The sequence below is a fragment of the Vollenhovia emeryi genome, unplaced genomic scaffold, assembly GCF_000949405.1.
Source record: "Vollenhovia emeryi isolate VEMERY1.0 unplaced genomic scaffold, V.emery_V1.0 DF939179.1, whole genome shotgun sequence".
Lineage (NCBI taxonomy): Eukaryota > Metazoa > Arthropoda > Insecta > Hymenoptera > Formicidae > Vollenhovia > Vollenhovia emeryi.
In genome coordinates this window covers 792,342-807,561 of record NW_011967187.1, presented here as the reverse complement: position 1 = coordinate 807,561, position 15,220 = coordinate 792,342, and the positions used below count along the sequence as shown (strand labels likewise).

The following is a 15,220-nucleotide window of genomic DNA, read 5'->3' as shown; positions in this document are numbered from 1 at the left end:
CTTTCCTGACGAATCGATCGCGAGGATTCGCCAACTTGATCGCTACGCACTTGTACTTGCACGTGAACTCGAGGTACGTGATGCCTTTGTTCACAGCTTTCCGCGGCGGCTGATTTCGATAGAAATGGCGGGCCCAGTGAGAGCATTAACGTCGAATCGACGTCAATGGGGTCGAAACCGCGTCACAGCCGTCAGTTTTCGAAAATAATTGAAAGTTTTGGAACTTTGTGTTTTCTTTCCGCCAGGGTTTGCACACTGAACCTGGAGCACACGCTAGGCGGGCGTCTCACCCAATTCGATCACAGAGGCGTATGACCCTGGGCCGAGGTAACATTCTTTCGCAATAAATTTTCTGCGCTGACAGAGAAACTAACAAATGCGGCCGGCTGTGGTCGAATAGAATTTGGAATTTTAGTATTTTACACTGGCAATTAGGAGCTAATCTTTTATTCTTTGTATCAAAATTAATTTGCGGAAGATAGTCCTCTTTTATAGGATCCTAATATGAGATAGTGGCTTTTCAACGTCCAAATTGAATGACGAATCTTTCCTCGCGACGATTACACGATGTCACAATCAATTTTCCACCAAACACATTTCACTCCGAGGGCGTCGAATTCACGGTGGAACCAACGGACCGACGCCTATTAATTTCGCAGAAACTCCGCTGTCTCATATTAGCGGCCTATCCCCTGTTAAATTTGGTATTAAACTTGGCAGTGCCAGCGTTCGGAACGTTGAACGTGGAAACTTAATACAAAAAATTAAGTTCCAAAACTTAATTATTTTCGAAAACCAACGGTCGGGACGCGGACCCCATTGACGTGAATTCGATATTACGAAATTTTCTACCCGACTCCGTTGCGCTAGTTTCAATAATTGACAACAACGCTGGGTATGCGACGACGGAGGGGAAAAACGGATCAACCGCGCGATTTACATCGTATAAGGTATATCATTTATTATATCTTATGTACATTCAACATCGTCTTGACAACACCATAGGAAAAATTGTTTTTAGACACGTTCCAAAATTTGTCGACAGTAACTCCCTGCTCGCGCGCTACTTTTTTTTCTCCTGTCCCCCTTGCATTCTCCTTTATACAATGAATCGAAGACACACGGAGGTGATTCGCTTGACCAATTTTTCTTTCTTCATGAAAACTCAGCTCGGCGAGTGTATATAAATTATCGCACGTGTGTATGTGTGTTTGTGTGTGTGTGTGTGTGTGTCTGGTATGGTATGTGTCTCTTTCTTTCTCTCTCTTTTTGTATGTATAATATATGGGACGGTACCTGTAAATGCTTTGCTTGTCCTCGCAGATTTTCGTTTTTCGAAGCAGGTACTTTGACAGAGTTCGCTGTAAGGAGAATCGTAAAAAGTAAGAATTAAAAAAAAAGAAAAGAAAAAGAAAACAAGTCGCGCTCGTAAGTCATTTAATTAACGCCTTAACTTAAACATAATATAATATAATAGCTGCGTACAGATTCGATACGTATTTATCACTGTAGCTGTAGCTCTCGCCATCTTTTTTACAAGACAGAGTTCTCGCGGAAACTCTCCGAAAATAGGGGAAGAATAACGTCGCCCTATATCGTCCTCGCCACTAAATAGTAATAGATAACTTATTTAGATAATTAAAACGTTTTGCAATTTAGTCAGATCTCTAAGAAATAAATAAGTTTTCTCTTCTTCTTTTAATAAATAGTAGTAGAGTTAAAATCGATTACACAGGATTCAAGCGAGAGGAGAGAGGCGAGTTTCCTCCCTCGGCCGCTCGTCGCTCTCGCATTCCTCTCCCCGCGTCGGCAAATTGAGAAAAGGAAGAAGCGCTGAAGAGAATAAGAACGAAATTTCACCGCAACGGGGACATCCGGGCGAACGTGAAGCGATTTTGATTTCTCAGGCTTTTTCCTGTCGCTCTCTTCTCTCCGATTTCCTTTTAATGAAACTTTACGCGTGTACGAAACAACTAAAACACGTGACGTGAAGTTATGATTGAAAGATTTGGGAACCCGAAAAAAAAATTTTTCATATAAAAATATATACAAATATATATATATATATATGTATATATTCATATTGTATAATATAAAATATATCCATACGCATATGTTTCCCTTCTCTTGTGCGTCCAGAAAAAAATAATAGAAAGAACAATTAAAAATTCACTTGAAAAATAATTGCTGCACTGTTTTCTCTACAAAAAATAAAACTGCGCCTAGACTATACAATGCTCTATATTATATAGTCATATATAATCACATTTTCAGATACGATTATTACATTTATACATGATTATTGGACAATTTTTTCCTCACTTGTCCTCAAACTTCATCTTTTATCAAGAAAACAATGCGAAAATTATCCTCATTAATTCTTCTTTCTCTTATTTTTCCTGTACGTACAAATAGATTAGAAGAGGAAGAAAACACATGGACTTATTCCATATATAATTATATACTTTTATATGTTTTTATGTGAAAATTTTTTTACCGGAAGCGTAACGCGCAATCTCGTTCTTTTCCATAAGGAGAGGAAAAAAATTGTAAACTGGGAATTACGTTTCCGCGGAGGAGTCGAGGGAACGAAAGAAAAATCGGAGAAGTCCTACGCGACGTAATCTACGCCTTCTCTCTCTTTCTCAACTAATACATTTCTCGGTTTCGCGTACTTTCTCTCCCCCGTGCCCTAACACGTGGCCGTGTGTGTGTTTCTGTGTAATATTGATAGAGCTCTATGAAATCTAAATATCGAAATTAATCGGCATCCGCAAAACTTCAGGTCGCACTCGCAGACTCGTCGCTAAAACACAGACAGTTACAGCTTGAGAAAGTTCTTAAGACCCTTTCCTCGCGTCCGCGGGTTCCCGGCCGAATTGCCACACATTAATTGTCGAGGGTCACGTTACAATCGAAGTCGCGGCGCGAATTCGCCTCGCGCCCGCGACCCTCCTCTCGTCCGCCTCCCTTTCGGCCGGGATCTCGCCCTTATCATCGCTTTGTCGTACCTTTTCTTTTCGTTTAACCTTTAATACGAACATTTAGGAAGATAGCGCTATCGATAATTAATATTTTCTGAAATTTGTTAACATTTTCTATATAAAAATCTGCATTTGCGTGTATTTACTTATTGCTTCTTAATCGTCGCCGTTTTCCAGTAGCCTTCTTTAACTCTTTTTGTTTTTCCTAAGGGAGATTTCGTCATCGCCGCGCGGCCTCCCGCAGTGTCTTTCGCTCTTCCCTTCCGTTTTCCTTATCGATACGCACGCGGAAGGAAGTACGGCGAGTCGAAGGATACCAGAGCGCGTGGTATTCTTCGCTCGAAGTATAACTTCGAGCGACATTTCGTTCACGGGGGCGCCGTTGGATCGCAAAATTCGAGGCGAAAGCGAAGCAATTTTAATCACCGGCCTGGCGCTCCGCAGGCGCGACTCGCGCCTCTTCTTTGATTAAACGAGGGAGAGGGCGAGAGATTGGCTGGAAACGCGAGAGACGGTCGCTTCGTCGTTGTCTTTGCATTTTATCGAGCGCGAAAAATCCCGCCTGCCAAAGCGCCGCCGTTCGCTTCCACTCGTCGCGGCCCAACGTCGCCTCGACGTGCATCATCGACTATGCTACTAGCGTTAAAACCGTTAAATTAGAAAATAAAAGAATTTCTCTCCGTGGCTCGCCGAAAGCCCACTTGGAAGCCGTTTTAATCTCACGCGCAGCATTTTTTCCGTACGCAACAATGTGTATGCCGCTCCGCTGGTCTCTCTCGTAAGACAAGTCGCCGGCAACGTGCGTATCCCGGCAAGTACGTGTCGCGGGACCCGGGACGCAGTCTTTGCGAATGCGGATGTAACGAGATACGGCGAAGCACAGGCCTCTCTTACGTCTCCCGAGGGAGGGAGACGCGGTTCCTCATTACGGATACATGTACAATTGGAATGGACGTTGCTTCGCGTGGGAACCCCTCCTCGGATTGTGTAAATCAAAAAGAACTACCCCGTGGACGCGCGTGCCTCGCACGCGTCGTCGCTCGCGTATACGTGAGTATTTTGTTCCGCGTATCTTACAGTCCGTTTACATTCTCTTCTTCCGGCTGGTTCGCATTCTCCCCTTGTCATTTCGCCGAGGAGCCGAGGGAAGAGCCGAGGGATCGAACGGAGTAGTTTCGACCCGAGTGACGACGCACCGCGAGCGTGTCCCTTCTTCCGCTCGCATTGCGTCTCCGCGATAATGTTGATATGTTAGCGCGCTGCTCGCTAATAAAGGGACGCGCTCGAAGCCGCCACCGCCGCGTCGCGCCCCTTCGTTCTCCGGAACGGGCGGAACGGACGGTCTCCTCTGTCGCGACCGAGAGTTCCACTCCCGTCCCTCTCTTTTCGCAGTGCCGTATTTGTAACACATTAGCTATCTTTATATGTATAATTTATATATATATATATATGTATAGAATGATTTCGTGATCGCACGCTCGTGTACATACGAATGGTAGCGCGAAAAATGAGTCTCGCGGCAGATTCTCGTCACGCGTTCATCGACAATTCATTCAGCAATTTCATTCGCACTCGCACTCACGCGTTCCTCTCGTTCCTCCGCTCATTTATCCCGCGGTGTCGCGCAGCCTCGCGCCGACGTTGACACCTGCACACTCGCGTTGGCACATGTCCGCTTCGTTCCGTTTCGCCGTTACAATCGTAAGGTATACCGCGTACGTAGGCCGCGCGTACGACGTTTTTACATAGGTAGGCGCAAAGGCGTGATTCGTAATTTTAGCGTAAAGAGTTAGTAAACGACGTCCCGCTAACGCTCGCCCTTGCTCTCGATCGTGTACATTGCCGAGGCGACATACGCGTAATAGTGTAATGCACTCGCTACATTCGCTACATGAAATAATGAACCTACATTGCTGTCACGCTATCGAGCCCGGAATCTCAGAAACTATTGCGGTCCGTTTTTCTCTCTTTTTGGTACATTTCTCTCGTGACACGGTTCTCTATCTAATTATCGTTTTTTTTCCACGTCCGGTGCGTATTGCTGTGTCCATCCGTTGGACAAACTTTAGTATACTTAAGAAAAGAGGCCAGGAACAGACGTATTCGAGCGACATTTAGGCCGATATGTTCGTCGTTCAATGTTCTACACCGTAGGTACGTACTAAAATGAGCGGTCGTTCAATACAAAACGTTACAAAACCTAGCACAAGCGCGATGGCAGTAGAACAGTAAGAAAGAAAAGGACGATTCGGCTGTAAAACTGAATGAAAGTCTCCGGAGAAAAATATACAGTGTATACAATTCAACAGCTGTTACACAAGTACTGTAAACTAAAAGGAGAGCGTTCATTAGCGACCGAAAGGTTTTCGCGGCAGTGATACAGGGCTGGCCTGTTTATTTCCGTCGTCAGTCTGATCTTTAGGTAGATCGGTCGCGGAAACGGCCTAGGAAATGCGAAAGAGTATTGGCGCTCGTTGTTCGTGTAGGAGAGTCTTTCGGTATGTTTTAACATTGATCCCGTTAAGAGCCTTCCGCGATCTTTCAGGACGTCGTGTGAAACGCGCTTCGTTCGAACGACCCGTTGTCGTGAGGCTCGCGTCACGACGATTTCTTTGACACTTATAGATCGCACAAGTTTCGTGATAGACGGTATCGTCCTATGGATTCGGTGAAAGTCGTTGCACGTGATTCAGAGAAATGACGAATGCGTGGAATCCTTCCGCTCCTCCTCGTCGCCGAGAGAGGAGCCGCAAACGCGAAGAACGGACTTCCTTTCGACTCTCGCTAACGTGGAATGTCTGCGGCACGAGTGCTCGAGAATCTCTCGGTTCAGAACGGCGTATCGCGTGTCGCTTCTGTCGGATCTGCTTGCGCGCGAAGAGATATTCCTCTCGAGGACATCGTCGCTCTGACTAGGTAATCACGAGTCCTGGATGACACACGGGGGAGTCGTCGTCTCCCTCCTCCTCGGAGGCGACGCGTCGGGGCGCCTCGAATAAGCGGGAATTCGTGAGATCCATGGAGCAGCGACGTTCCGTGCCGATCAGCCGATTTCTACGTACGATCCGTGCGCGGGATTTGAGGTCGCGGCCGCGGTTAGACGAGGAAACCCTGCGAGGTGGCGGACATCTGCGCCCGTAACGCCGTCACGCTGTTCATGATCTTCTTCTGGTGTCCCACGAGCGTGATGCCGAGGGCCGTGAGCTCCTGGACGGTGACGCGCGCCGCCGCCTCCAGCGTCGTCACGCCCGCATGCTCGAAGCTCTCTGCGTACCGTGACATCTTGATGGAGGCCAGCCACTCGCTGACGGAATTCAATTGCGTTAGATCTACCGCGTCCGGCGCCAGCGGATTTGTGCCCCTGTCGAAAACAACAAGTTAAGAAATGTCTCCTCGTGAATAGCGTTCGCAGCGGGGAAGAAGTTAGGGCACAACGAAGATGTTCTGGGTTCCTTGAATTGCGTTTTCTCGCTATCCAAGTACATTCGCATTCGCATTGTCCAAATGTTTTGGATGCTTTGGTTCGCTATTAACTAAGCCACAAGTTAACGAAGGGGCTAACAATAAGTATGAAATAAAGAAGATCATTGTTCGGCCGTGGACCGCCCGACGTTTCGTCACCCAAGTTACTAATGTCTTCGTTATTTCATGGGACATCGGGTTACAAAGTATGTGTGGGATGTCGTTCCATTGTCGACAATGTATTCCTAAATTGATTGCATTTTAAACAATTACGTTTCACTGCTGTGTAAATTATACTATCAGCATGTATCATTGGCTGTAAAACGCAAACGTGTGCGTGGCTTAAGGGAGGGAATATATACAAATGTTGAGATATGATACAGATTGCATTTCAATTTTACTTAAAATTATTGCTGTCACGTCGATCTTTGGGACGAGAAGAATAAATCAATCAAAATTCACCAGTCTAAATTCTGGAATATTTGCAAAAAATCTTAAAATTCAGCTGGTATAATTTATTTGACAAGTTTCTGAGGACAGTAGAATGTATATAAAACGGGCCTTAACTTAGGTGAAAAATAGCTATTTAAATATATACAATTGGCTCCTAGGTCGTTTCTTATGGATATACATGTGTAACATCGATCGGCCTTGTGTAAAGTATAAATTGTACATTTTAGAAAATCTAATTACAAATTATACATTTAATTAAACGTAGCCGATGTATGTACGATTAATTCGTAAGTTTTGTGCATCTCTTTTGTACAACGTTATGTACAAAGCGCTACGAAACTCAAGTACCGATTACCGATGTAAACGTACGATCTTTCTTCGTAATAATATAGTGCTAAAAATTAATATTAAATTAAAATAATAATTATTGTAGTCAAATAGTAATACCAGTATAATAATAATAATAATAATACACGTAATATAATAATAAGGCAAACACCGCGGTTAAAGTAATGCAATGCTAATAATGACGATAATGACACAATGACAATGTGATGACAATAGTGAGGAGGGTAATAACGCTAACTGCTATAACAATGGTGCTGTTGACGAGAGTGGATGTATCATATGTAACGTGTTAGTGATACATAGTTTACAGTTTACACGTATGTACACGTGGATGGATTTACGTGGTGCGTACGAAGGCAAGCAGTGCAACACAAACTAAGAGGTTTACCAAGCAGGGACTGCTGTCTACGTGGCGGCGCGATATTTCATTATCGCGTCAGAGGCAAAGAAGCAGAGAGAACGTGAAAGCACAGTCAGCATAATCGAATCGTCGAATTGTTAAAGGGCGAACTCTGTGTTATCTAGGGCACCGGACCAAACAGAAACGATTGCGCTTTGTTCTTCTGCGCTTCTTTCTTTCTTTTCTTTTTTTTCTCTCTCTCTCTCTCTCTCGTTCGCAAAGGGGTTTCGGTGTGTGGGAAATGCCGCTTTTGACTCTCTCTTTTCTTTTCTTTTCTTTACCTGTTTCTCAAATGCGCGTTGGCGGATTCCGATGAGGCAGGTGGGGGTGAGGGTGGGGCACCCCTTTCTCTGATTCTGACAATTGTTAGCATTTGTTAGTGCGATGGAGGTCATACTAGGTGTGTGTTCCTATCTGCAGGCTAAGTCTCAACTTATCTGGCTTTGAGATTTTCAGTGTTTTATCTCTTTCCTGTCCGTTCGCGCGCGTATTAATGCGCGAGTTACCTGCACGTTATCTCTCACTTAAAGTTAAACTTCACCGCTTTGAATAACTGTAAGGTCTGTATAAGTAGCGGCCTACGTTTGATCTTAACAATGGAAAGAAATTAAATAAAATACATTCCGTGTGATCTTAATGCTTAAACGTAATTACGAGAGAATTTCGGCAAGTCGTTCTTATTCATCGGATAAGTGCTTCACCTCCGGCTTGTAAATGCTGCGACAAGTTTTGAATATAACGTTTGCGGAGAACGTAAAGGGAAATGGTCCAAACAGCGAATTTTGCCATCGATAACTTTCATAAATTAATCGCTTCTCTTAGAATGGCGTGTCATTTATCGTATTCCGTGAGGATATTTTAGAATTTAGCGTTACGATATCGTGATAAATTCATTTATGCGGAGATACGACCTAACATCGTTAATCGTTAATTACATCGTCCTTCATTCATAATATATTACGTATAAAAATACTATTCTAAAATGGTCAATCGGTCGCACGCGTGCTGTAGGTACATACGCTAATAAATCTTTGCGGCGCTTTCGCTAAGATAAAATCGATGGCTTTAATAAATTACGCGGTAAGTACTTGTATCGATTTGACGTACATGCGTGAGGTGTCGTAAGATCATGGCTGTTCTTTTGAGCAATTTGTAGACGACTTACTCCTGTCGGCAATTTTGTTTTGTTCGGGCCTAAATTGATCAAAGAATTCGCAGCCGAAAGGAATGATGTTAGTTCCGGGACACCCTCTGTAATTGTATGTATTAGCGAATTCGGTTGCTTGCACTAGTGCGCACCGAGTGCATTCTAAGGTTTGTTCAATTCTTATAATTAAGATCGTCTTAAATACACGTTCGAAAACTATCCAGCCGGAAAAAATGATCGCACGGATGCTACATAGATCATTTTGCTGACTAAGAAGTATTTCAAGAGGTATTTAAGACGATGCTTAAATATAAAAATTGATTACAAACAAGTCTTATTGTTAGTGCGCACTAGTCGAGTGCAAGCAATCGAATTCGCTATACGATTGCGTGTACGTCACGTGTGTGTCTCTTTCCTTCTTTTTTTTCCCCCTTTATGCGTATATCAATGAAAGCTATGGCCGCTAATATAGAATTATGAGAACATCTGAAAGATCTAGTTGCTCTTGCACACCACGTTTAATCGCCTCTTACTCGCTAAGCTCGCGTTTAACCCTATATTGCTACTCGACGGGTGAATTTATCCTTGATAAAATTTGGAAACACTCTTAAACTCTCGATTTATATCCCGCTTCAATTTCAATCGATAATATATGCTCTAACTCTGTACGTAAAGTTTATTGCTTAGTTCAACGTAGAGAAAACTTCTCTGTATATCGTCTAACATATACATCTACGCTACATCCTCGCGTTTGTCAATAATTCGTAGTAAAAAGACTGAAGAAGAGATTCCTTTACGACGGTACTACTCTTGTACACACAGAGCACTATAGCACTCCGATAACGTATTATCGGCTGCATTATACCTCTATATTCGTCACATCTGCTATTCCGTCCGACACGACTTGGATCGTACTATTTTCTACTACTTCGCTGGAAGAGCGACTACGATTTCCCTACGACTAACGCGATCGTAAAAGATAATGCGAATCGTATATGATATAGAATGCAGTCTTTTGAGATTACGTCCGGTTTAAATGCCAGGCGTTAGTTCTGATGGCTAGAAAGACGGGCGGAGACGATGCTGATGATAATGACGCTCTTGCTCGTTGTAATTCGAGCGTAATCATTCTCAGCCGAAATGGGAGAACGGCACCCAGTTGGGATAGGTGAGCGGTGGTTGTTGGTGTGGCAATGCGTGTGTCGCTGAGTGTGTGTGATAGTGTAAGCTACGGCCGGCTCCTGGTGGCATTACTGGAACGGCAATCGCTGACTGGGCATGCTGATGGGCCTGATGGCCGACTATGTCTACGAACGGGCTCGCCGTGCTCGCGGCCGGGCCTGGTGGCATCGCAGCCGCCGCCGCCGCCGCCGCTGCCGCCGCCGCCGCAGCCTGGGCGGCAGCCGTGTGGCTCGTGACATAGTACGGATTGTGTGCAGGCGGCCTCACGCTGTAGGCGGCGGTTGTTGTAGTTGTTGTTGTAGTTGTCGTGGACGACAGTTGTCGCAGTTGCGTTGCAGTTGCGGTAGTTCGTAGTCAGGTACCAAAGGACACCACAAAACCAAAAGCACAAAGAATTAGCCCAAGGGGGGAAAAAAGAGGCGGAACGAAGGAATAGGAGAGAAAACCAACGAGACTTCCAAAATGCGAATATCGCGGCCCCATTGGCATAAAGATAAAGAACCGATATGCTGTTCCGCGAACGAGAGGCGCGCGGAATAACGTAATAAAATAACGGACTGTCTTGTCCATACCAATGGAATATTCGGAATATGAGGGAGGTGGCTTGTGCGATTTCGTCGCGGTTATACATGTTTCGACTCTCGTAGAAAACGCGACGTTAAGACACCTTGAGAACGAATTTTTGTCTCGTGAATATTTTATAAACACTCTACTGGATCGTAGGTAAACTTCAATTTTGTCGAAACCCATCGAAGAGAAAGCAACGCAAGGTATAAACTTAGCCCCCTCTTAAATATAGCTGCATCTTATGAAGAATAACTGAAATGCGAGCCATAAACTCAAGGAGTGTAGAAACGATAAGCGGCGAAAGCAATTAAAGCTCTATTCAAGTCGTCGCATAATGCGTGGTCTCGAATCAAGTCCCCGGAGCGCGGTAAAAGTGTTCTACGCAGCTGATGACGTAGACTTTCGTCCATAAATTAATTTCCCCGCCAGCTAACTCTGGAAACCTCGCTCGGCCAAGTGCATTTTGAAGCGTGAAGCAGCGTCCGTTCGCGAGGTGGAAATGTGACTCTGCGACATCAAGAGCTCGCGACGAGACGTCGTGCGGAAAGTGTATGCTATCGCGAGAAGCAAGAGAGAAAGGCTCCAATTTCTTTTCGATTCGAATCCAAAATGATTGTCTTGCTCTCTTCTCTTCTCACGCGTGTCGGAAAACAAACGTGACATAGACGCAGTAGAAATGAATTTTGACGACTGTTAATGCCTAGGGGATATGTCGAGAGAATACATATACTTGAAAAAAAAAAGACAGAAAAAGCACGAACATAAAAAGCAAGTGCGTATAATGGTAGTCCAGTACGTGTATGCCTGCTTCCAGTAATGCCAATCAGGTCGAGATGTCACGGCGGCGCGAGTACGAGAGTATGCAGACATTAGCCTTCCTTCGGAGTACATACATATGCACGGGCACATCATATACGTGTATACGATTGTAGGCTTGTGCGGGACGTCATACATCAATGAGCCACTATGCCAAATCCCATTCTAAGTGGCGTGAAACGGATGTAGCGTGATCCACGCGTGAGCGTTTCGGCGAATGAATGAAAATAATTATTAGCTGTCGAGAGAAATTAATTTATGGACACGATATATAAGTCACGTAGCATGCGGCGTGATTTCTTATTAAGATATTAATGAACGAGCGACTCAACGGGAGACAAATGAAAAGGAAAAGAACAGTTGAGACAATGTCAATGAAAACAAAAAAAAACATGATATGCGCTCGAAGCACTTAAAGCAAATTTCATTCGTTGTGTGCCAATTATATCTTACGCATTCCGTCGCAGTTCTTTGATTCATGTTAAACGATGACAATTATATGATTCACTAGAGATTCGATCCGTAAGATGGATTTCCTAATACCATTTTTGCGACTAATATATCCTAAACAATCACAAAGTCTCGCAATCCTATATCGACATTTGGCGATTATGAGTGACAAGTGGACGCTTTTACCTGTTCTGGGCGATCTTTCTCAGCGTGTCCGGACTTCGTATGAGCTTGTCCAGGGTTTGTGTGAGATTGGCAAAGGTCGGCCGATGGGTGCGCTCTTTCTGCCAGCAATCGAGCATCAGCTGATAGATCGCTTCCGGACAGTCCATCGGCGCTGGAAGCCTGTAGCCCTTCTCGATCGACTTTATCACATCTTGATTCGACCAGTTCCAGTACGGCCTCTCGCCGTACGACATCACCTCCCAGCACACGATACCCATGCTCCAAACGTCGGAAGCGCTCGTGAATTTACGAAACGCTATCGCCTCCGGTGCCGTCCACCGTACCGGGATTTTACCGCCCTGAATACGAACGATAGATTAATTAGGCAGGAAATCACAGGTATGTTCGAGCCTCGTGTACGCCACTGGCTTCGAATAATTTGGACCGCGCAACTGAAATCTATCGCTCACCCTGGTCGTGTAAGCCCCCTCCGTGGCACTCTCGATCTCTCTACTGAGACCAAAGTCGGCGATCTTGCAAACCAGGGCGGCGTTGACTAACACGTTCCTCGCGGCGAGGTCGCGGTGCACGTAGTTCATCTCCGCGAGGTACTGCATACCGCTGGCGATGCCGCGCAGCATGCCTACCAGCTGGAGCACTTGGAACTTGCCGTCGTTCGCGCGCAGGAAGGTGTCCAAGCTACCGTTCTCCATGAATTCCGTGATGATCATCACCGGATTGCTTTTCGTCACTACGCCTTGCAGGAATATCACGTTCGGGTGCTCGAACTGGCCCATTATCGACGCCTCTGTCAGAAAGTCGTTGCGGGCCTTGTCTGCGGAGCCCGGCTTCAGGGTCTTTATGGCCACATCTATTTCCGTTCGTCCGTCGGGTGGCAATTTTAGCTTCCCTCGGCAGACGTCGCCAAACTCTCCACCACCTGTGACCGCAAAAAAAATAATTATCAAGAGTATCATCGAGGTACTTAAAAACTACGTTATTTAATAATCGCTCGATGATATCGTATAATAATAGAAACAGAACATCGCACCTATGATAGCTTCTATCGTGATGTATCCAGCATCTATCTCCCTGGCGAATTCGCGTACCGCCTGATTCGGGTCCTCATAGGTGTGAGGATCCACGTAACTCCTTGCACCTGCACCGCCTGCGCCGCCTGCGCCCGCCGCGGCGACCCCCACTGCAGGTGTGAACAGCGGCGTGGTCACTGCAACGTCACGAAAACAGAGTTCATTATATTAACACGAGGGCCGGTGGTGCGAAATTTTGACAGAACTCTAGACCGCGCGTCCCAACATTCGCTCTATCGCTCGGCCAACCGTGTCAAATCCCGCAAAAAAGAAACACTCACACATTCTCTCTCGTCAGCGAGTTTAAAATTTCCAAAAAACAAGACACAACCAAGAAAGCCAAACGCAGGTGGACTCTAAAATATATCTCTTTTTTTTTCTCAGTCCCACTTTAGTGAAAGAGTCATTTCTTTTTGCTTGTATGTGTTTATCTAGCTTAGAAATCTGGTCTGTTTAATGTCGAACGGCGGTGTCTATATGTGCGCCAGGAAACATTTGCGCCTAGCCAATCCACATGCCAAGATGCACAATGTTTTGCATGCCAAATTATTATCAACGTCATTGCGACGCATCCCGCAAAAGCCAGCCATCTCTTTTTTACACCGCTCGTCCCGGATGCTTCAGGCGATTCAAACAGTTTTCTTTCCTGTCTCCAATCTCCCTTACTCAAACCAATTTGGTTTCTATTTGAGCCGTCTGGGAACATCCAAGTGTTTTGCATCGTGGTGAGAAGACGAAGCGATCGCGGGGCACGATCGCCCGAAGAGAAATGAAAGATAAGATAAAAAAAAATGGGATGCAAGAACATCGATGCGATTGCGTGCGAAACACGGGGCCGCGGCATGCTTTATTACTTCCGAACTTTTCATCCATATCGCATATCTAGGACAGTGAAGAAAGAACAGAACGGAGCGTAGCGTAACTAAAGCTAAACTATAATAAACGTGGAGAACTCGGAGTGAGTGTATACGAGTGTTGGTGCGTACGGTTATGCCCTCGATATATACTGTACGGACGTGTCCGGCGTTTTTTCTTTTCCCTCGATCGCGAGAATTTTGTGTGACCGGAGATTATTTTTGGAAACAAAGGACTTACGCGAGGACTTGCTCTTGTTGTTGGTATGGGTTGTCACAATCGGTGAACTGTCCATTTTGCAGTGCACTGTGAACAACACAACAACCAACACACTAATTGACAAACAGCAAAACAAAAAAGAAGCTGCGGGTGTACGATGATGAATTCCTTTTCTTTTAATGACGTGATGCGAGAAATGGCACAGAGATACCTTGCTTCGTTCGGCAAATGAGGTCATTATGAAAATATATGAACGGATTCCAAGTGAAAACTATTTCCGGTGTTAAGAAATCAACGCGCCGATCAGAGAGACACGCTCCTTCTAAGCGTAACTCTATTCTCCACTTGTGTCTCTTATGTTCCTTCTGGTATGTTTCGCGAATCAAGTATAAACGTGAAAAGCACATACGGTGTTAACATCGACACACTAAAAAAAATACGCATGCAATTGAAACGCGAACAATGCAATACAACAAACACACGCAAGCACAATGCGCACACATACGCGGGCGTGCGTAATGTGTATCTAAGAAAATTAGGTTTCGTGCAAAATTGTTATCGCGCGTACGTGTGTTTGGTGGGTGCGTGTGACGTGTGTATGCGTGTGTGTGCGTGTGTGAGTGTATGCAAAAGCGTATAGTCTGACTTAGACTGAGAGTGTAATGCATGTACAGGGGTTGCAAAAATAATCTACACAAAATTGAGTTCCTAAAAAACAAAACTTGAGGTGTTTGGAGAAGACTTACTGTAGGTCACAACTAGTCCTGTAGTAGCAGGCGATTGTGTACATTGTTTCATTGGATTTTTTCATGGATTTTTCATGGAGGCAGGTTCGATAGTTTAGGGGAATCGCACATGAAAAGAAAGAATCGAAAGAATTTCGTTAGAATAATCGCACTCAGGCAATGGGCCAGATCGGTGTGAATTTTGGTTGGAAAGCGGTCGTTTCTCTTTCAAGCCGCGGACGTATTTCGAGAGGCCGACCGCTTTCTCTCCGCTCATTTTCACGGTATGGTGTCAACGTACAGCTATCTCTCTTTCTCTCACTCTCATCCGCAAAAAAATCTCTACTGAGGGGGGT

General features: G+C 45.0%; 1 protein-coding gene across 4 annotated transcripts in view; it reads right to left on the bottom strand.

Annotated features, from left to right (window-relative positions):
* Positions 1-935: 935 nt before the first annotated feature.
* Positions 936-15,220, bottom strand: part of LOC105563222 (ephrin type-A receptor 4) — a 115,570-nt gene continuing 101,285 nt past the window's right edge. For 2 of the 4 annotated variants that reach the window (XM_012014622.1, XM_012014623.1), the window contains exons 11-14: positions 13,026-13,202; positions 12,445-12,914; positions 11,996-12,333; positions 936-6,345 (exon numbers count right to left, since the gene is read on the bottom strand). In XM_012014622.1, coding sequence (XP_011870012.1) covers positions 6,081-6,345; positions 11,996-12,333; positions 12,445-12,914; positions 13,026-13,202 — 1,250 coding nt within the window. In that variant the 3' untranslated portion in view covers positions 936-6,080. Of the gene's footprint in view, positions 6,346-11,995; positions 12,334-12,444; positions 12,915-13,025; positions 13,203-14,160; positions 14,227-14,885; positions 14,904-15,220 lie in introns of all 4 variants that reach the window. The other 2 variants (XM_012014619.1, XM_012014621.1) reach the window with 2 other exon arrangements.